General features: G+C 46.2%; 1 protein-coding gene across 2 annotated transcripts in view; it reads right to left on the bottom strand.

Annotated features, from left to right (window-relative positions):
* KCNIP2 (potassium voltage-gated channel interacting protein 2) overlaps positions 1–19561 on the bottom strand; it is a 104389-nt gene that overhangs the window by 17660 nt on the left and 67168 nt on the right. The window contains exon 1 of one of the 2 annotated variants that reach the window (XM_035133896.2): positions 10718–11001. The exons of the other annotated variant lie outside the window; for it this stretch is intronic. Coding sequence (XP_034989787.1) covers positions 10718–10820 — 103 coding nt within the window. The 5' untranslated portion in view covers positions 10821–11001. Of the gene's footprint in view, positions 1–10717; positions 11002–19561 lie in introns of those variants that run through there. 2 annotated transcript variants of the gene reach the window in all.

Raw genomic sequence — 19561 nt, 5'->3', positions numbered from 1 at the left:
TGCTTCAAAGCAGATGGCACCACCTCTCCAAACTACTAGGGGACACCACATTCCACCTTGAAGGGCCATGAATATACCAAGGTTGTTAAGGGAGGGAGTTACTGGCTTGGTGGGATATAAATAGCACTCAGAGAAAGCGTATACACCAAAGATGGGGACAACATCTTATCTGATGGCTCTAGAACATGTGCATGGAGTACTGGCAGGAACATTGGAAAAGCAAGCAGAAAATATAAGGGGCAGCCTGCCACCATTTCTATGTGTCTCCTTCTCTGAATACATCCTTAAACTTATACCATATGTAAAAAAGCACTATTTTCACTGCTCCCCACCCCCAGCTCTCTCTACCAGACGCACATTATCCATTTTCTATACATTTTAGTACATCATAAATAAAATGAATTTTCAGACATAAGAGGAGAGAGGCCATCACCTTCCGAGTTTTCTTGCCTTCAACACTTATGCCATCAACATCAGCTGCATTCCCTGGTACCATCCAATGAATGTGTGTTGCACAAAATACATGTCAGGGTATCCATGAAGCCAAAATACACAAAGTTCATGACAGAGGCAACCAGGATGAAGTTCAAGACACATACCACTGCTTTAGCTAGGGCAGTATGTATGCTATGCAAACTCTTAAAATAAAATAACAATCCTGGACTAGGAAAACTCACATTCTGAGTTATTGCAAGAAAATGCCCCCCCCCCCAATGAAACCAGCAGCTGTGGCAGTAATGATGACCACCAGCTTTTTAAATGGATTGCAGTCAGTAACTCTTATCAAGTACTACAAGACACAGGATCAAACAAAGGAAACCCCTACCCCCAATATTCAAGATTGGTTACCAACAGATGGGGACAAAGAAAAGTGGATGACTTTCTCCATCACATTCAGGAACATCTGGCTGGACACTGCTGGAGGGAGCATGTACAGTAGGACTAGCTGGACCGTAAACCTAATCCATTGAATAATTATGCTGATCTTATCTTTGAAGCCATAAGAAACAAGCACTTGGGCTTGTAATGAAAGCATGGGTTCTTAAGAGGTTGGATTGTGGGCCCCACAACAATCCCAATTTGTGCATGGCTCAGTCAAAGACCTTCTGAGTCTGTTACAGTCAAGCCTCAGTTTGTGACCGCCTCTGTTTGCGACCGCTTTGGTTTCCAACCACCGTGGACCTGGAAGTGTTTACATCCAGGTTCCGCGGCGCTCGGATGCGCAGAAGCAATCTGCGCAGCACGCGCATGCATAGAAGCAATCTGTGCAGCAGCGCTCTATTGGCACTTCGTGCACGCGCAGAAGCGTGCCTTCAGCGAGCAACCGATTCGGGGAGCGACCGCCTCCGCAGAACGGATTGCGGTCGCAAACCGAGGTACCACTGTAATTAAGACAATGCTAGTTGTTCTTGGGTTACAGTAGCACCCCCATGCTCAGCCCCTGCAAAATGTAAGAGAAAGTGTTCCTGCCTACCCCCCCCCAAAAGACATAGGTAGCAAAGCTGGACAATGAAAGAGAAGAGGACACAACACCTGGCTTCAGTGCAGTTATGGATGGGAAGAGAAAAGGGTGGTGCAGCTCTTTCTTCATTGCTCCACCAATGGTACAGTAAGTGTGGTGTAGTGGTTAAGAGCGGTAGACTCGTAATCTGGGGAACCGGGTTCGCATCTCCGCTCCTCCACATGCAGCTGCTGGGTGACCTTGGGCTAGTCACACTTCTCTGAAGTCTCTCAGCCCCACCCACCTCACAGGGTGTCTGTTGTGGGGGAGGAGGGGAAAGGAGATTGTTAGCCGCTTTGAGACTCCTTCGGGTAGTGATAAAGCGGGATATCAAATCCAAACTCTTCTTCTACAGTAAGCCTACTTTTCAGCCGGAGCTCACAGGAGAAACAGAAAGTGGGGCTGTTCATGCTGATTATAGCCAAGGGCTCAATCTCATCATTAACAGTCTGTTTTATCAGGCTCCATCCAAGAGAAGCCATTTTTAACATGGGGTTGGGATGGGGAAAATTCCTACAGATCTTTTATTTGCACTCTTCCACAATTAAAGATCAAAGAGATCCAACATATTTCAGTCTATAAAGCACAAAGCCTTGTATCCATTAACACAGCTTTCATTAGGATAAGGTCAGTGTTTCTGTGCAATCAGCTTCCACTCACAGCCACCTTGCTGAGTGCTCAGCAGTTCTTGTGAGCCAAGACTGAGCCCTAGCACTGAGCCAGACCTTCCTTTGACAAATTCATCCTGTTCCATCTTCATGCCTGCACAATGCTAAACTGTATCTTAGCCTTTACCCAGTAATACTGCAATGCCAACAGACCTTTTCCCTTTGTGTGTGCATTACATTGCCAGGGGGGCAGGCCAGGCAGAATAAATTTCAAGGCCCCCTCCTTAGAGTTGCTTATCTTTAAATGGACTTGCACCAGACAGCCCTTCAGTTTTTCTTTTTAAAAAGTATTTGAATCTTACATTTTGTGGCATTTCATAGTATATAAAGTCTAATGGCAGAAAACAAAGTTTTTAGATATCTGGGGGAGGGGAAATATTCCTTGGGTAGAACATCATCATGAAATGCATAAACACCAACTCCTTTCAGCTGAGCATCTTCCTGAAATGCAGAAGGCCTGGACTGATTTTACTTCTGCTTAAACAATCACAACTTGGTTGCGGGAGATTAAATGAGGTTTAAATCCTGCTCCCCAAGGGGACTAGTTTGGCAGGAGGAACTGCTGTACCCATGCAGGAGAGGCAGAATAAAAGAACAAAATAACGATCACCAAAAGATTCACAAAATGGGAGGAAATCAAAAACCCACAGTAGGACAATACTTTAATTAGAACCAATCATGACGCCACAAAATAACCAGCAAGTTTTTGATCTCTCCAGAACAGTTCCTCAGAACGTTAAACAAAAGAAAACAAGGTTGGATCGAGGAGGGATCTGCCAGAATGAAATAGTCTTAAGATGGGCTCTGCTCTGTTGGGAACAAAAGGAGTAACAGTCTTACTAGAGTTTGCTATTTTAATAAAAGAGCTACGTGTTCTACAGGTGTGGGGAGCATTAGGCCCTCCTGGTGTTGCTGAACTACAACTCCCACCACCCTGGCCGTTGGCCATGCTTGTTGAGGCTGATGGGAGTTGTAGTCCAGTAACAACTTGAGGGCCAAAAGTTCTCCACGCCTGTTGTGCAGTGAGCACAGAATTACAAAATGTTAAATCTGTGTATGTGTGTATTCTCACGTTTCCCTCATTTTGTGAGTGTGTGTGTGTATACAGTAGTAGTACCTCGGTTTACGAACTTAATCCATTCTGGAAGTCCATTCTTAAACCAAAGCTGTTCTTAAACCAAGGTGCACTTTCCCTAATGAGGCCTCCTACTGCTGGTGCCCTTCTACTGTTCGGCTTTGAGTCAGCAGTGTGATGCAGCAGCTAAAAAAGCCAATGCAATTCTGGGCTGCATCAATAGGAGTATAGCATCTAGATCAAGGGAAGTAATAGTACCACTGTATTCTGCTCTGGTCAGACCTCACCTGGAGTACTGTGTCCAGTTCTGGGCACCACAGTTCAAGAAGGATACTGATAAGCTGGAACGTGTCCAGAAGAGGGCAACCAAAATGGTCAAAGGCCTGGAAACGATGCCTTATGAGGAACGGCTTAGAGAGCTGGGTATGTTTAGCCTGGAGAAGAGAAGGTTAAGGGGTGATATGATAACCATGTTCAAATATATAAAAGGATATCATATAGAGGAGGGAGAAAGGTTGTTTTCTGCTGCTCCAGAGAAGCGGACACGGAGCAACGGATTCAAACTACAAGAAAGAAAATTCCACCTAAACATTAGGAAGAACTTCCTGACAGTAAGAGCTGTTCGGCAGTGGAATTTGCTGCCAAGGAGTGTGGTGGAGTCTCCTTCTTTGGAGGTCTTTAAGCAGAGGCTTGACAGCCATCTGTCAGGAATGCTTTGATGGTGTTTCCTGCTTGGCAGGGGGTTGGACTGGATGGCCCTTGTGGTCTCTTCCAACTCTATGTTTCTATGATTCTATGATTCTATGATTCCATTCGTAGACCAAGGTAAAGTTCACTAACTGGAACACTACTTCCAGTTTTGCGGAGTTCATATACCGAATAGTTCGTAGACAGGGCTGTTCTTAAACCGAGGTACCACTGTACACACACACACTCACAAAATGAGGTAGACATGAGGATAGGAGAGTTGCTAATCATTAATTGCACTGTGAATAATAACCCATAGGCTGCCCTGGCACTCACATTAGAGAGGCTTGCTTGGGATCAGGTGCCTCTGAATTGAATGACTTTCCAAGGGAGGACAGCAAATCGAAAAGAAGTTTTGCAGACTAGCTGCTTTCGCCATCCTGCACCATCTCAGGATTCATCGTCTCCCACCTACCTTGTCCTGCCCTTTTCTTATGCTGGGCAACAGCCAGAAAAAAACCAGTCTAGTGCTTGGCATAGACACAGGGATGATCAGCATGGACTGCAGTGGGGCTGACTGCAGGGCCGCGTCCATTAACATCTGCAAACCATTAGGGGATTTTGTTTCACCAGCTGGCATGATACAGCAGTGCCTGACCTGGGAGCACTTTTGTGGTCAGAAATAACACACGGAGGGAGGGGGAGGCCGGGGCAGGAGGATCAGCTCGGAAACAGGGATGGATCCTCACTCATGCCAATGTACTTGCTGGGTGGGAAGGTGGAGACCAGGGGAGAGCCATATAGCAGCGTTTCTCAACCGCGACGTGCGGCGACGAGAAGGGCGATTTGCAGAACTACCGTACCTATGTGCGGAGAACCTTCTCAGCATGGCTGCGTTTGAGCGCGCCCTTCACAAGATGGCGGCGATTCCTGTCATAACCCGCCTGCCTGCCCCGCCCGCACCACCACCACTCTCCGCTCTCTCTTTTATCTCTATGGTTCCTCCTCGAGCGTCCCTTTGACTTAGTTGTCTATGGTCTTCCGCACCCAATCGAAAGCCGCCGAGCGCTCCCCCTCCCCTACTCACCATCTCTGCAGCCACAACCTCAGCCCAGACCCCCCAGAGAGGAAAAAGCAGCAGAACCCCCAGTATCCCAACATGCACCGCAACCTCGGGACGGCCCAGCCGGGTTCGACGGGAGGAGCGGAGCCACGTGGAAATGAAATGATGCATTTTGTAACGCATAAAAATCGCACAGGGACTCCATAGGTGCAAAGAGAAGAGCCTCTTTTGTCCAGCCAGCATCCAAACTGTCACTCTGTCAGGGAGTGAGCGGCCTCTTCGGCGAGGAGCACGTGCTGGCAGAGAAATCAGCGGCTTGTGAAGCCTTATTACAGGAGATTGCAACCAACACAGCAATTGGCAAGTGTTTCTTACAGTCATAATTATAGTCAATATAGGGCGGCACAGAGTCAATTTTTTTAACTTCTTTAATGGTGGTGTGCCGCGTGATATTTTTCACGGAACAAGTGTGCCGAGGCCCAAAAAAGGTTGAGAAACACTGCCATATAGGCCAAAGAGAGCAGGTACGTTCTCATTTCTGCTTCAAGGATTACAAAAAGATTTGTGTGGGGGGGGGGGAATGGCACATAAGAATTCCTCTCACAAGTTTCCAACACCATATCAGTCTTGAGCAGGGCACTCCAGGGAACTTGTCTTGAGTTACAGGATTTCCCGCAGCCCTAGTAGCGATGGCAGGCTACCAGATCAGCTGACTGGCAGAACTTCAGGAGCCCCTTTTGGCCTGGTCCACTCATCTTTTTCCTTGGCAGGTGGGTGTGACATGGCCAAAATGGCCTGATAGGCCCAACGATGCGAGACCTGGCAGGCCTAATTAAGCCTATGGAGGTTCCCCTATCCCACTGCTCTAAAATAAAACTGCAAATATCACAGTGCTGTTACACAAATCTACGGTGTGACTGCATTTGGAATATTATGTACAGTCCTGGTCACCTCACCTCAAAAAGTATATTGTAGAATTGGAAAAAGATTCAGAAAAGGGCAACCAATCTGATCACGGGGATGAAACAACTCCACTATGAGGAAAGGTTGCAGCATTTCAGGCTTCTTAGCTTAAAGAAAAGGTGAATGAGAGGTTTATAAAATTATGTGTGGCATGGAGAAAGTGAATAGAGAGCAGTTTTTCTCCTTACATTCATTGACATCCCATGAAGCTGAATGTCGAAAGATTCAGAACGGATAAAAAGAAAGTACTTCTGCAGAAGGTTGACAATTGAACTATGGAACTTGCTCCCACAGGAGGCAGCGATGGGCACCAATGTGGACAGCTTTAAAAGAGGATTAGATGAATTCATGGAGAATAACACTATCTGCGACTACTAGCTATGATGGCTATGCTCTGCCTCTGTGATCAGAGGCATTAGGTTTCTGAATGAATGGTGCTGGAAACAGGAGGAGGGGAGAGTGCTCTTGAATTCAGGTCATGCTTGCAAGTTTCCCATATGTATCTGGCTGGCTATTGGGAGAACAAGATGCTGGACTAGATACGGTAGGTCACTGGCTTGGTCAAGCAGGCTCTTCTTACATTCTTACACCATTTACAAAATGGTTGTGGAAGAAATGAGAAGCAGGGCTCACTCCCATCAGCTCTGCTGAAAGACCAGCTCCATCTGGCACATCCTGCCCCTGCACTATTTAACTTTAGGAATTGGCACCTGAGTTTGCTTTTCCCCTCTTCCCTACCTGTCCATTTCCCTATGTGTGTGCCATGCCTTTTATATTGTAAGCTTGCTGGCAGGAACTATCTTATTTGTATGTAAACCACTCTGGGAGCCTTTTTTTGGGGGGGAGAGGTAAAAGTGCACTAAATAGATAGATAAATAATTGTGGAGGGCTGGGGACCTCTAGCCACATGCCTGCTATTGTGCTCCTGCAAAGGTGCTACAAATGACACTCTATGCAGTTCTCAGGTCATTATTGTGCCAGACAAGACCAAATTATGGAGAACCACAGAGCAACCAATGGCAACATTTTGCTGGACAAGCAAAAAAGGACTTGTCATGGTATTCTATTCTTTAGTGGATGTACCTATATAGTCATAATATTCTGATTAGATATCATAAATGCAAATCAGAGGCATCAAATTTGATTAGGCCCTACAAGGAAAATAAAGAAGCATTATAGGGAGACACTGTATAGGATCACAGGAAGGTGCCTTCTACTGGTCATACCATTGGTCCATCTAGCTCAGGGCTGTTTAGACAAAATGGCAGAAGTTCTCTGAGGTTTAAGGAAGGGGACATTCCCAGCCCTACCAGGAGTTGTCAACTGACCCTGGGACCTTCTGGATCCAAGGCAGATGCTCTAACACTGAATGCCCTTCCTTTATGCATGTAGGCAACTGGCAGGGCTGCTAGAAGAGGCACAGAATGCACCCACCACAGAAACTAAGTCGGCTGTCAGAGGGTTAGAAAGCCCCCTGCTCCACAGCCAACAGAGAAATACAACAGGCTGCTGCAAGAAGGATGGAGTTCTGCATCGCACCTCTGCCAGCCCCAGCAGGCCATTAATTCCACCCCACCCCCAGGCTAGTGTGGATTTATTTACAAGACTCCCCTTCTCTGTGATCTTGAACTCTGTCATTCTCTGCTATGTGACCTATTTTCCCCTTACCCATTTGCCAAATATCAATGTTACCATGTAGGTCATGAACAGATTATTGGTTATGTTAATGGCAATGCATTTATGCTTTTGTCTCTTTGCTATGTTTATAGCCATGGATGACTGTCTATGCACGGGAAACAAGAGGTCAGTGTTGTGAAACAGATGGATGATGAAGTGAAAGGTGCTTCGTAGGGCCATCTATAGAGAGGGTGTTTTACTGACTCTGCAGCCATCCTATGAAGAAGTGCAACCATCAGACAACTGGGGTGACTTGTTAACCTTGGATATGCAACGTTTTTATCTGCCAGACTATGATCTCTCTCCTTGCATAGACACATATTGAATATCTGCATCCTCTCAGGCAGCAAATCCATTCTAAAAACCAAACAGCCAAACAATTAGACTCCACTCCCTGAGCACATCATTTGTAGCCCAAACAAAGTCATCTGCAAAGCAACTGGATGCTGTCCTCCAACACATACCGTAAATCTCTGGGAAGTCCCTGTCTCAAGCAGCAACAAGTAGAGCAGTGACAGATCTCTGTCCAGAATGTCTGCACAAAGAGATAACACAGCAGGCACAATGGAGGGGGCAGAGTTAAGCCTAACTCTCAGTGGAGAAAGCAGGCAGGAATGGAAAACCCATGAAAGGCAAAGTGCCATAGCTGCAGCAAAGCATGTAATCCACTTCTGTGACACCTAACTTGCCCCTCTCCGCAAAAGGGGTGGGGGAAATCGGACTGGTTTTTTTCAAGGTGAAAGTAGGAACTGAAACAAACTTATTTACACTCGTGGCTGCATGGCCAGTGTGAAAAGGACAGACAAATGGAATGTCCCATGAATGGGGAAGGGTGGGAAAGATCCTTTATGAGCTCCCAGAACCAAGAAATAGAATCTCCTCCAAAATATGATACTAAGCAATGGAGTCCAGCTCTGGGAGCAGCCTATCACAGGGCAGGAGTAGGCAAGCGACACAAGGGTCAAACTATGCACAGAGCATTCTTGCCCAAGCAGAATCTACGGTGGCTTGCTTGCTTTTCTCATTTCCCTGTCTCTGCTTCTTGGAACTGTATTGGTTTTCATGGCTAGTGCCCAGAGTCCTACAAGCAACCTCAGGCAACTTGTTCAACACTCAGGGCTTAGCCACACTTCCTCTCATTCTGCCGCTTTCCCCTGGGGAAAACTCTGCTTTTTCAATTTGAACAAACAGCAGTTTGGGTTTCCCTGATTGCCATTTGTTCGAATCTATCATCAAAGAATGGCTTTTCCCTTGCAGAGGAGCAGGGCAAGGGGAAAACCACTCAGACCTGTCCTTCCATGCATGGCACAAGCAGAAGTGCGGATGAGCCCACAATGGAGAAAGAGCATGTGAGCCACCTAATCACCTAGTCAAAGTATTACCCCTATACTGGATATGGCATCATCACTATTTTCATTCTGCAATGTTATAGGAACACTGGAAGCTGCCTTATACCATGTGAGATCACTGGTCCACCCAGCTCAGTACTAGATAGTGGGGATTGAACCTGGAAACTTCTGCATGCAAAGCACATGGGCTCCACTGAGTTACAGCCCTTCCTCTTCTATTTATTTATTTTATATAAATTTATTTAATTTTCAGATTTCAAAATTTACAAACAATCGTCAAGCAATCAAAATGAAAAGAGACGTTTATAAATTCCCAGGGACTTTCCCCCTCCCCTTTGTAGGTCCTTATGTTAATTTTTTTCCTTCTGCATTTTCCTCTTCTAAGTGCTGCAGTGAGGGACAATGGGTTCCTCCAGACAAGCACTATTTTCAGGGAGGACATACTGGAAATATAGGTTTCTGCTGTTGGAAGTGGATTAAAGTGATCTGTTGCCCCAGTGCAACAAATCTGCTTATTTATGTTTAAGCAGACTTTTTGCAGCTAAGAAAGTGACTGGGAAAGTGCACTTAAAAGGATGGGGTGAGCAAGTGATTAGTAAGATCATTTCCTATTAATCAGGATGAATGTTCATTGCCACATGACCCCCCCTTGCAAACAAATCAGAATGAATGCTTAATGAAGCCCAGTCATAATCTAAGCTCCAGGTAAGATCTGTGCAAGCAAATAAGCCCGAGTGCTCAATAAACAGGTCGCCTAGAGAAGCCCAGTCTCAAAGAAGTCTAGCATTAGGGGCTGACACCTTGAAGCAGAAGGGCATTTGCACAGAGTCCACCACACCAAAGCACTGTACAGATACGGTACAGAGATTGTTATACAGGGCTCATCAATACTTGCACACTTCCCACTAGAATAAGCATACAGCACCTGTCTCTAGTCATCCAGTACTACTGCTTCACATGTGTTTATTGCCAACAGAACGCAAGCTACCACCTCTATCAACATAATAACCCATACACAGAGTGCCCCCTCCACCTTCCAATGCCATCCATCACACTTCTCCTGCTCAGGTTCACCATGCTCCTTTACCAGTCCTCCACACTCCAAGCACGCACCCCTAAAATGTTTTTCGCATGCGAGGTGAACGCATGTATTAGCGGCACCAGGTTGGTGCCACACTCGTGCCCACTTGCTACAGATCTAGATGGGGTTCAGAAAGTTCCATGGTTTCCTGCCTCTTTAAGAAGTCATTACCCTGGCAGAGGACACTGTGTCCAACACAGGCTTGTGGCTTAGGTGACCTGCCTGCTTCGAAGTTCTACTTCCCACAAGGCTCATCCATTTGGTGTAGAGCTCTGCAATTCTCTTTTACTTTGCACAGAGTGCAAACACTTTCCCTTCCTTTCCAGTTCTCACTTTTAAGGACAGGCATTGCTGCTTATCCTCTGTATTTAGTATAGTCTTCAACTGCATGCACTCCAAAAGGTGTACAACCCTTTCCACAATCTCATTGCCCCTTAGAGTCCATCAAAGTATTTCCCCCCCCCCCAAAGGCATAATAAAGCCTTCTGGGTTGCAGCAGAGGCTCCATTTCCACTGTTGAACTAAACTTAACTACCCATTGCCCTGACAAAAGTGATAGATTTGGCTAATCAAGGCTCGCCCTGCAACCAGCCACAGGAGTACGGATTAAGGAGAGCCACTTCCCCAGCACCACCCCTTTCCCTGTGCATTACCTTCCAAGGAGACCGGCTCAAAGAGTCCAAACTGCTCCAGCACCTTGACGAAGAGGACCAGAACCACCAACACGGCAATCATCTCCAGGCCTTCCAGGTTCATGGTGAAGGGGACTCATGGCATCAAGGCCCTCAAGCCCACCCCTGCTTGCTCTCCCAGCTCCTCACTCACCCCAGTTCAGCCAGGGTCACCCACATGCCCGTGGGTCCTTGTATTCCCTTTGAAACGGTGCTGCTGCTTTCAACCCTGCTGCTGAAGATCAGCCTCCATCAGGAACAGCACCAGGGACACCTCTGACCCTCTCCCAAGGGGCACAGAGATTGCTGTGCCTGCTAAGGGGAGAAAAGGGTCACACAGCGCAGGGCAGGGAGTTTGCGAAGTCTGAGGCAGTGGAGTCTGAGCTGCGCTTGCCTGGCTCGCAGAGATGAAAGTGAGAGGGAGAGAGGGAGCGTGGCAGCAGCGCCAAGAGAGAAATGCAGGGGGGGGGGAGGAATGTGTGCAGAAGGAGCCCTGCCCTCCCATCCCATCCCAATGACACCAACACAATCGATTTGCTTAATGCAGCTGCTAAGGAGATGGGAGAGTTAAGAGGATCTTGGCTTGTGCCCAGGAAAGTTCAGTGCAGAAGGGAGGGGGCATTAAACAGGGAGAGACCCTCATGTGACACCTCAGGAGGACACCTGTATCTCTAGGCACTGCTGCAGGAGGACACCTGTATCTCTAGGCACTGCCCTTGCCCATCTCTTGCCGCAGAGGAAACAACGGAGCTTAAAATGTGCAGAGGACAACATACTCTGGAAAACTTCAACCCAGCCTGAGAGTCCACCCCCCAGAACATCCAGCTGAGCAAGGCTAGACCACCAATTCCTTAATGTTCTTCCCGCCATCCTACATGGTTCTCCTTTTTATTTTATTTTTACAATGGTTCTCCTTGACAATTCCACCATCACAAAGAGCACCCTAGCTGCCTCTGCTTGGAGGGTGTGTGGGTGTGTGTGGTTAAGAAGTATCGTGCTGGATAAAAGGGTAAGGACTCCATAGTATCACAAGACCAAGGGGGGAGGGTAATGATAAACTAGCTCACTGGACAGAGAAGGAACCCCACAATGCCTGACTTCAGAAAGAATCCCTATCTGAAGGCATCCAAGCCTTCAGAATTTCTTCCCCAAGAATGCCCCACAGACGCCAAGGGGAGAGCTGGTCTGCGGGTGGAATTCTAGTGCCAGAGGAGAAAGCAGCCTGCTTTGCAGCTGGCACAGTCAGGTATATTTAGTGATGTTGTTTCAGCTGCTACCTGTAAATTGATAGCCAGGGCTCAAAGCAGACACTAGAAATACACTACGCACACCAATATTCAGAAAGCTATTGATTGCCTGGCATGGGGAGGGAAAGGGTTTGTCAAAGGATATAAAAGTACCAGCATGATAATAAAAATAGTCTGCCAACACCTGACAGGTCCCCTACTTGTTCATCTTCTAGATACTTCTATTTATTTTTTCTATTGCCTGATGGTTGTTGTTGTTTTTTAAATCCACAGTCAGCAAAAATGGCACTAACAAGGATGTTGCCAAAGGTATGCAAGTCCCGTCCCCCCAGCCATCAACCTGATTGACATATAAAACAACTGACTAGCTTTTAAATCCATTCCTATCCCTGCCTAAGGAGAAAGAAGAGTGGAGAATGGGAGCATCCAATATCCCATGTACAAGTTCTGCCACTTCTGGGCGTTTCCCAGGCTGTGCCCCAAACTCCTTCAGCCCCTTCAGTTTTTAGATACCTCCGTTCTGCTGTTGGTGTTCTCCCTTAACCCTTCTCACCCACCTGGTCTTTATTTTCGTCACCACACATACCTAGAAGTGCCCGGATCTTAACAGCTTACTGAGCAGCAGCATTGGCAGTTTCTGACTGGCTAAGGCTTTCATTTGTAGAACTGGACCTGCCTGAACCAGAGTCAAGAAAAATGCCAGGGCCTGGTGCCAGGATTCAGGGGAGGGGGAGGGCCTGCCCAGGCTCTGCATATTACTCATACCAGCAGAGCCCAGGGGAGGCTGCCAGCCTGGCATTGGCGCCTGCTCTTCAGATAGACGAAACCTGAAACAAGAGCCCCAACTGTGGCCTGCAAGGGTTGCCCAGGCCAATGATTCCCCAATGCGAGAGTTAATTCCTTAATCCCCCACAAACCATTGGTTATTATCGCCCAGCAGAGACAACTCTGCACCCTAGTCCAGCCAGCCACTCTTATTACAGAGCAGAAGAGAAGAGTGCACTTATACCAATGGGAAAGTGAGTGGAGGTGTCGGTGTATGTGCCCTCCCCATCCCTCTAGTCACACCTTGCATCTCTTTCCAAATGTTGAGTCCAAAGGAGAAGAGGAACTGGGTACAGACCCCTGATGGATCTGGAGGGGCCTCCTACTCTCCTTCACCCCACCAAAACACAATCAGGTCAGGAGATTTTGCTCTGCAATTCTGCAGGGCTGGATTAAGCTAGCCTCGCTCTCTCATTCTGATGCATTCATTCCGTCCCGAGAAACCCCTCCTGCCTGGCATAAGCTTTCATGGACTAGCGTCCACTTCTTCAGATGCACAAAAGTGTTACCCAAAATTGGCAGTACGTACACACAGTTGTGGAGAGGAAAGGATATGAGTTGTGAAGTCAGAGGGAGGTGGGGAAATAAGAGAGCGCAGACTGTAACTTGCATGTTAAGGCTGAGTTAAATGTATGCAAAATCATTAGTAACCATTCACAAAGCATGATGATGCACAGCATCTGTCCTTACAAAGGGGGTAAAATGTGCAAACTCATTTAGCAGAGATTCTCTGTTGAAAGAGACAAAGTAATGTGTCGGGGAGGACTCCCCTGCTCAGCGCCTGAAGGACCCAGTCCTGCCACTCACCACCTGGCCCAGGGCAGGGCCTGATGGGCTCTATAAAGGACTGCTGCCGCCGCCGCTGCTGGACAGAGAGGGCTCCATTTTGTTTTGTTTTTTGTTTAAATTCCTGTTATTTTTTACTTATGTCATTTAAAACTGTATTAAGGCTGTATTCTTAGTTTTCGATTTTGATTTATGTGGAAATTGTTTTCCATTTGGTTGTGTATTTTTTGATGTGGTTTATGTATTGTTTGTGACTTTTGTAATTGTGCTAATGCTGTATTATTTTAATATTCAATTGGGAGCCACCCAGAGTGGCTGGGGAGACTCAGACAGATGGGCGGGTACAAATTATTATTATTATTATTATTATCCTGGAGCTTGACCAGCTACACAAGGCAGAGAGTAGGCCTTTTTTGCAGGGAAGCAGAGTGCTAAACAGGTCCCGAAAGCCAGAGATACTGTTATCTCAATGCAGCCTCAGGACACAACAAAATCCCATCTCCTCCTTAATGTTCATGTATATGGGAGAGGTGATCCTTGTGACAGTAGAGCTGGCACCCAGGTCAAATACTGTATGTAGTGAATTACAACACTAAAAACTACCTCTTGCTATTAGGTCAGAGTTTATAATTACGTATGTGCATTGCCACCTCTGTGTGTGTGTGTGTGTGTGTGTGTGTGTGTGTGTGTGTATCTCCTGCCAACCTAGCAGTTCAAAAGCATGCCAGTGCAAGTAGATAAATAGGTACTGCTGTGGCGGGAAGGTAAATGGTTTTTCCATGTGCTCTGGTTTCCGTCACAGTGTTCCATTGCTCCAGAAGTGGTTTAGTCATGCTGGCCACATAACCCAGAAAGCTGTCTGTGGACAAACAGCAGCTCCCTTGGCCTGAAAGCGAGATGAGCGCCACAACCCCATAGTTGCATTTGACTGGAAGGGTTCCTTTATCATATATATATATATATATATATATATATATATATATATATATATATATATAAGAAATAGGAAATAGGAGACAGAAGCTCTGGAACCAGTAGCCTTCAGACAGATAATGTGAAGGCAGCATTTATCCCCTTGAATGAAAAGCTATTGCAAAGTCAGCCACAGTCCACTACAGTCCATACACTCTGAAGTATGGGGTGCTGTCATCCTGCACACTGCTTAGTCCAGTGGCAGCTCCTTTACATAGAATAAAAACTCACAAAAGTGGAAAGTGTCTATCAAAAGGAAATCTATTGCAGCAGTGAGACAAAATTACACATCTACCAGCCAACTCCTTTCAAACTAAGCCAAGGTCAGTTTGGCACAAAGAGAGGCTGATCTGTTCTCAACCTTGCTGTGCACCTTAAATCCATGCAAACGGAGGCTTGTCATGTTCCAACTCAGTGTTAAAAGGGCTTCAGGAAGCTATGGGCACAAGGATGACCAGGGTTGAAGTACCAGAACAGGGTCATCACCAACAAAAGGAGCAGGGCAAAGTAAGCCAACACAGCAATTATCATCCTGACTATAATAGCCATGAGATCAGCAACACCAGCAGAAGGTTACACCCACAGATTCCTTAAGTAGTTATAAACCACAGAAGTGGGGAGTGCGACAAGAGGCTCTCTTTGACCTTGCCCCTTCCTTTGAACTTAAATGGACTCTTCTAGAAACAAGGGCTTCTTGGCTTGTTTGCACTGTGTGCTGAGGGTCTGTAGGGTGGGCGCTCTTCACATAGATGAAGCAGAACTCGGGGTGCTCTGCAAGTGCTTGAGTGGTATCCAAGAAGCATCTGGGGAACTTCACCTGCTTGGAAACCCTCAAGACAATAATAGTCTGGCACCAAATTAGTGGTAGCTAGAGTTTCCAGTTAGGGGACCCAGGTGGCGCTGTGGGCTAAACCACTGAGCCTAGGGCTTGCTGATCAGAAGGTCGGCGGTTCGAATCCCTGTGACAGGGTGAGCTCCCGTTGCTTGGTCCCAGCTCCTGCCAGCCTAGCAGTTCGAAAGCACATCAAAATGCAAGTAGATAAATAGGAACCGCTACAGCGGGAAGGTAAACGGCGTTTCCATGTGCTGCTCTGGTTTGCCAGAAGCGGCTTTGTCATGCTGGCCACATGACCTGGAAGCTATACGCCGGCTCCCTCGGCCAATAATGCGAGATGAGCGCGCAACCCCAGAGTTGGTCACGACTGGACCTAATGGTCAGGGGTCCCTTTACCTTTACCTTAGAGTTTCCAGTGAGGGCTGGCTTGGGACAATGTGCTTCACCCCACCTTGCTTTGCCAAGAGAATCACATCACGCCCACCAGCGACACCTTTGAAACCCGGATGAGGAGATGAAGGACAGTCAGGTCACAACACAAATAAAGCTCAAAAAATAGCGCAACACTAATTTTTAATTGCTTTCACACTAGCACTCTGCTTAGACTGCTGCCATCACCACACCATGTATTTAAGCTAATTCCATGTAGATAGCTAGAGATGGTTCACATACATCATACACATATGCACATAAAACTCCAAGCTGATGTGAAGCCTAAGTATTCCTTTCTTATTTAACTCATAAGGATCTTATGGCTCACTCTACTAAAGAATATTAATGAAAGCAGGTTGAAGTGTACTGTATGAGGGTTACATTTCCTGCTCTTATTTCCAGATATAGTTCACAATCTCAGGAGCCAGGTGCACTGGCGGAGGAAGAGGAGTGCGGGGGGGGGGGGGCGCACCGCCCCTGGCAGCGCGATCCTGGTGGGGTGCCATCGTGGCTGCGCCCCCGCCCACGGGGCATGCCACACCCCAGGACGTGCACCACGCCCCCAGGATGCACACCAGCCCCACCCCCGCCTGCTCTCCGCTCCCCCCCCAGGTGCTTCTGGAAACCAATCAAAGCATTCTGATAAAACTGCAGATTGGAGCAAACAGCAATATATACTGTATGTCATCGCAGTGAGATGAAGAGCTGTGTCCAAGCTGTGTCTTGTTAAGCAATGGACTTAGACTGTTGGAGAACTTAAAACATGAGGAGATAACAAAAGACAAACTAAATGCTTCATTTCTGTGGTTTTTCAATTTTGGTTAATGACGTTAATATACAGGACATGCATCATTCCCCTTTTCTTCAGAATTACTGTTGTTGTTGAACATGGTCTACAGCCCTTGCATGGACGATGCCCTTATATTGCAGGGACGTTACTCCCACCCACCCATATTAGATATTTCAGACATGAGAAAATGCGACACTTTCCACAGACAGCAATCTTAATAGCTGTGGGTGTCTAATGGGGCTGTGGATAAACAAATATTGCATATGGTACAAGATATCATTAGTGAGTAGCAGCAACAAACCAACGATGTGCAATCTTTTTAAATCACACACACACACACACACACACACACACACACGTCTTCCCTGGTTGTGTGCCACAGTTGCTCACCAGTGCAACCTTGGTGTTACAAGAGAACATTCAGCCCAATTTTTTTTAAAAAGAGTCCAAAGAGCAACAACATTATCCTCCTCCCTACTAATTAGCTTTCAATTTAAAACAGAATTCACCATGAGGGGAGGGAAGCAATGTACTCCCCTGGTCTATAACCCATCAGGACCTTAGGAGCCGGTCCTTCTCATATACTCCAGTGATGCTGTTCACATTGATGTTTGAATGGATGAAATGTGATTGCTGCATGCCATGATCCAAGATCTGAACACCAACAACCTTCTTTGTGCTCCATTCTGCAGTCACTAATTTTGCTGTCAATGTCTGTGCTCCCTGCTTGAGGGGAGGAGACAGCAAGATCACACAGGTACACTCCAGAGTGGCCTCTAGTGGTCAAATGTTATCGCTGCATGAAAATGTGGGCTCCTCCAGAGAGGAAGGTTAGAATGTGTCCAGTCTTTGTTGAACATTTGTCCTGATCAGTTTATGGGGTGGTTATATGAGAATGAGCATTTGTCCTGATCTGCTTGTGCACTTTTTATCCATCTTCCTGTGTTATTTGTTCATCTCACACTTTTCAGTGCATTTCCCTGTCACTTTCCTAACAGCAAAAAGTTAAATAAATAAATAAATAAATACTGATATTTATGCACTATGTGCAAACCTAAACTTCCAGTAGGCATTGAATCCTTCACACAAAATACTGACAGCCTGGAAGCAATCTGAGAATTTGCCACTTTGAAAAGTCCACTTAAAGAACAAGACCCATAAATTAAGGTAATCCCAGAGCCACCTGTGGGCATACACATACAGGATCAAATGACATGGTAGTGTTACTCCTTAGGTAAAGGTAAAGGGACCCCTGACCATTAGGTCCAGCAGTGACCGACTCTGAGGTTGCGGCGCTCATCTTGCGTTATTGGCCGAGGGACCGGCGTACAGCTTCCAGGTCATGTGGCCAGCATGACAAAGCTGCTTCTGGTGAACCAGAGCAGCGCACGGAAATGCCGTTTACCTTTCCGCTGTAGCGGTACCTATTTATGTACTTGCACTTTGATGTGCTTTCAACCTGCTAGGTTGGCAGGAGCAGGGATGGAGCAACAGGACCTCACCCCGTTGCGGGGATTCGAACCGCCGACCTTCTGATCGGCAAGCCCTAGGCTCAGTGGTTTAACCCACAGCGCCACCCACGTCCCTTTCTCACACAGTATGGGTGATTAAATGCAAAAAAATTCCGCTCTTTCCAGGCATACTTAGAATGGAGTTGGACTGCAAGCACAGATCCAGGAATAGTTCCAGATTAATCAACAGTGCTATGATCTGTTGTCCCCATGCCAGGTACTGCAAAGGAGATGTGGGCTAGTGGGATCTCATGCTCCAATATTTTTTTGTTAAACTGTTGTTTGCTTGTTTAGTGTTAGTGCTTGGGAAGATTAGTACAAGGTGGATAATACAGAACAAGATAAATAAAAAGAACAAGATAGCAAACAGTCAAAGCAGAGGGGAACAGAGATTTTGCACATAACAAAGCTACAAAACTACAAAGGCAGGAGAACAAAGGCTTAGTGCAATTCATTCAAGGGATTAACAAAATTCTAAATATGGCCAGAATGATATTTGGGAAGATACAGAACAAAACAAAAGCACTGCTCTAAAATGCAACTTCATTACACCCTCTGGTGGCTAAAGTCTACCTGGACAACCACAAACAAGAGCATATAGTTCAGCATCCCTTTGTACCACCCCTTGCTAATCCCTGGCTTCAGATCAGATCTTTCCCCTGCCATGTGCCAGGATTCTTCTCTTCTTCCTCCATCTGGAAACCTCCCTTGCTCAGGTTTCCTAGCAATAACCAAGGCCCAAACCTTCAGAATTACTAAACGGAACTGTTTTTGTGCTTCAGGCAGATAAAACCTTTTGAGCTTTCTTTCTTTTCTTTTTTTAGGAAAAAAAAACCTTCTTAATGCACTCGGCTGGCATAAAATCTCTGTGTCAGTTATTAAAAAAGAAGACGAAGACTATTAAAAGCATTATTATTATTATTTTGGTAAAGCTGGTCATCTTGTTGTGGAACCACCAAACAAATTTTAAACATCAGAATTTAAATTATCTCACTGCCAACCATCATCTTGGCTGTCAAACTCAAAATAGTTTCTCATGAAACATGCACATTCAGACACATACGAATAACAAGATTCTAAAACAGATTAATTTAATTAGAACATTTACTACCTAACATTTCTATTAACAATCAGCAAAGTGCGTTTAAGTTCCGACTCATGCATTAATATGCATTGAAAATGTAACCCCTTTGCCACAAAAGGAAAATGACTATTGTTCAGTGGTTTACATAGGTTAAGGTGCCACAAGTGCTTTTGTTGTTTGTGCTGCAATGGACTCACAGGGTTAACCTTCTGGAAGGTTGTTAAAGGTTGAGTAATCCACACTGATTCATACAAAACACACCGTCTACCTCAGAGGTAGGGAACATGTGGCAGTCCAAATGTTGTTGGACTCCAACTCCCATCAGCCCCTGCTAGCATGTTTAA

This window comes from Zootoca vivipara, chromosome 5 (genome assembly GCF_963506605.1).
Source record: "Zootoca vivipara chromosome 5, rZooViv1.1, whole genome shotgun sequence".
Taxonomy (NCBI): domain Eukaryota; kingdom Metazoa; phylum Chordata; class Lepidosauria; order Squamata; family Lacertidae; genus Zootoca; species Zootoca vivipara.
The sequence above is the reverse complement of the archived record's forward strand: the minus strand, read 5'-3'. Positions and strand labels throughout refer to the sequence as shown.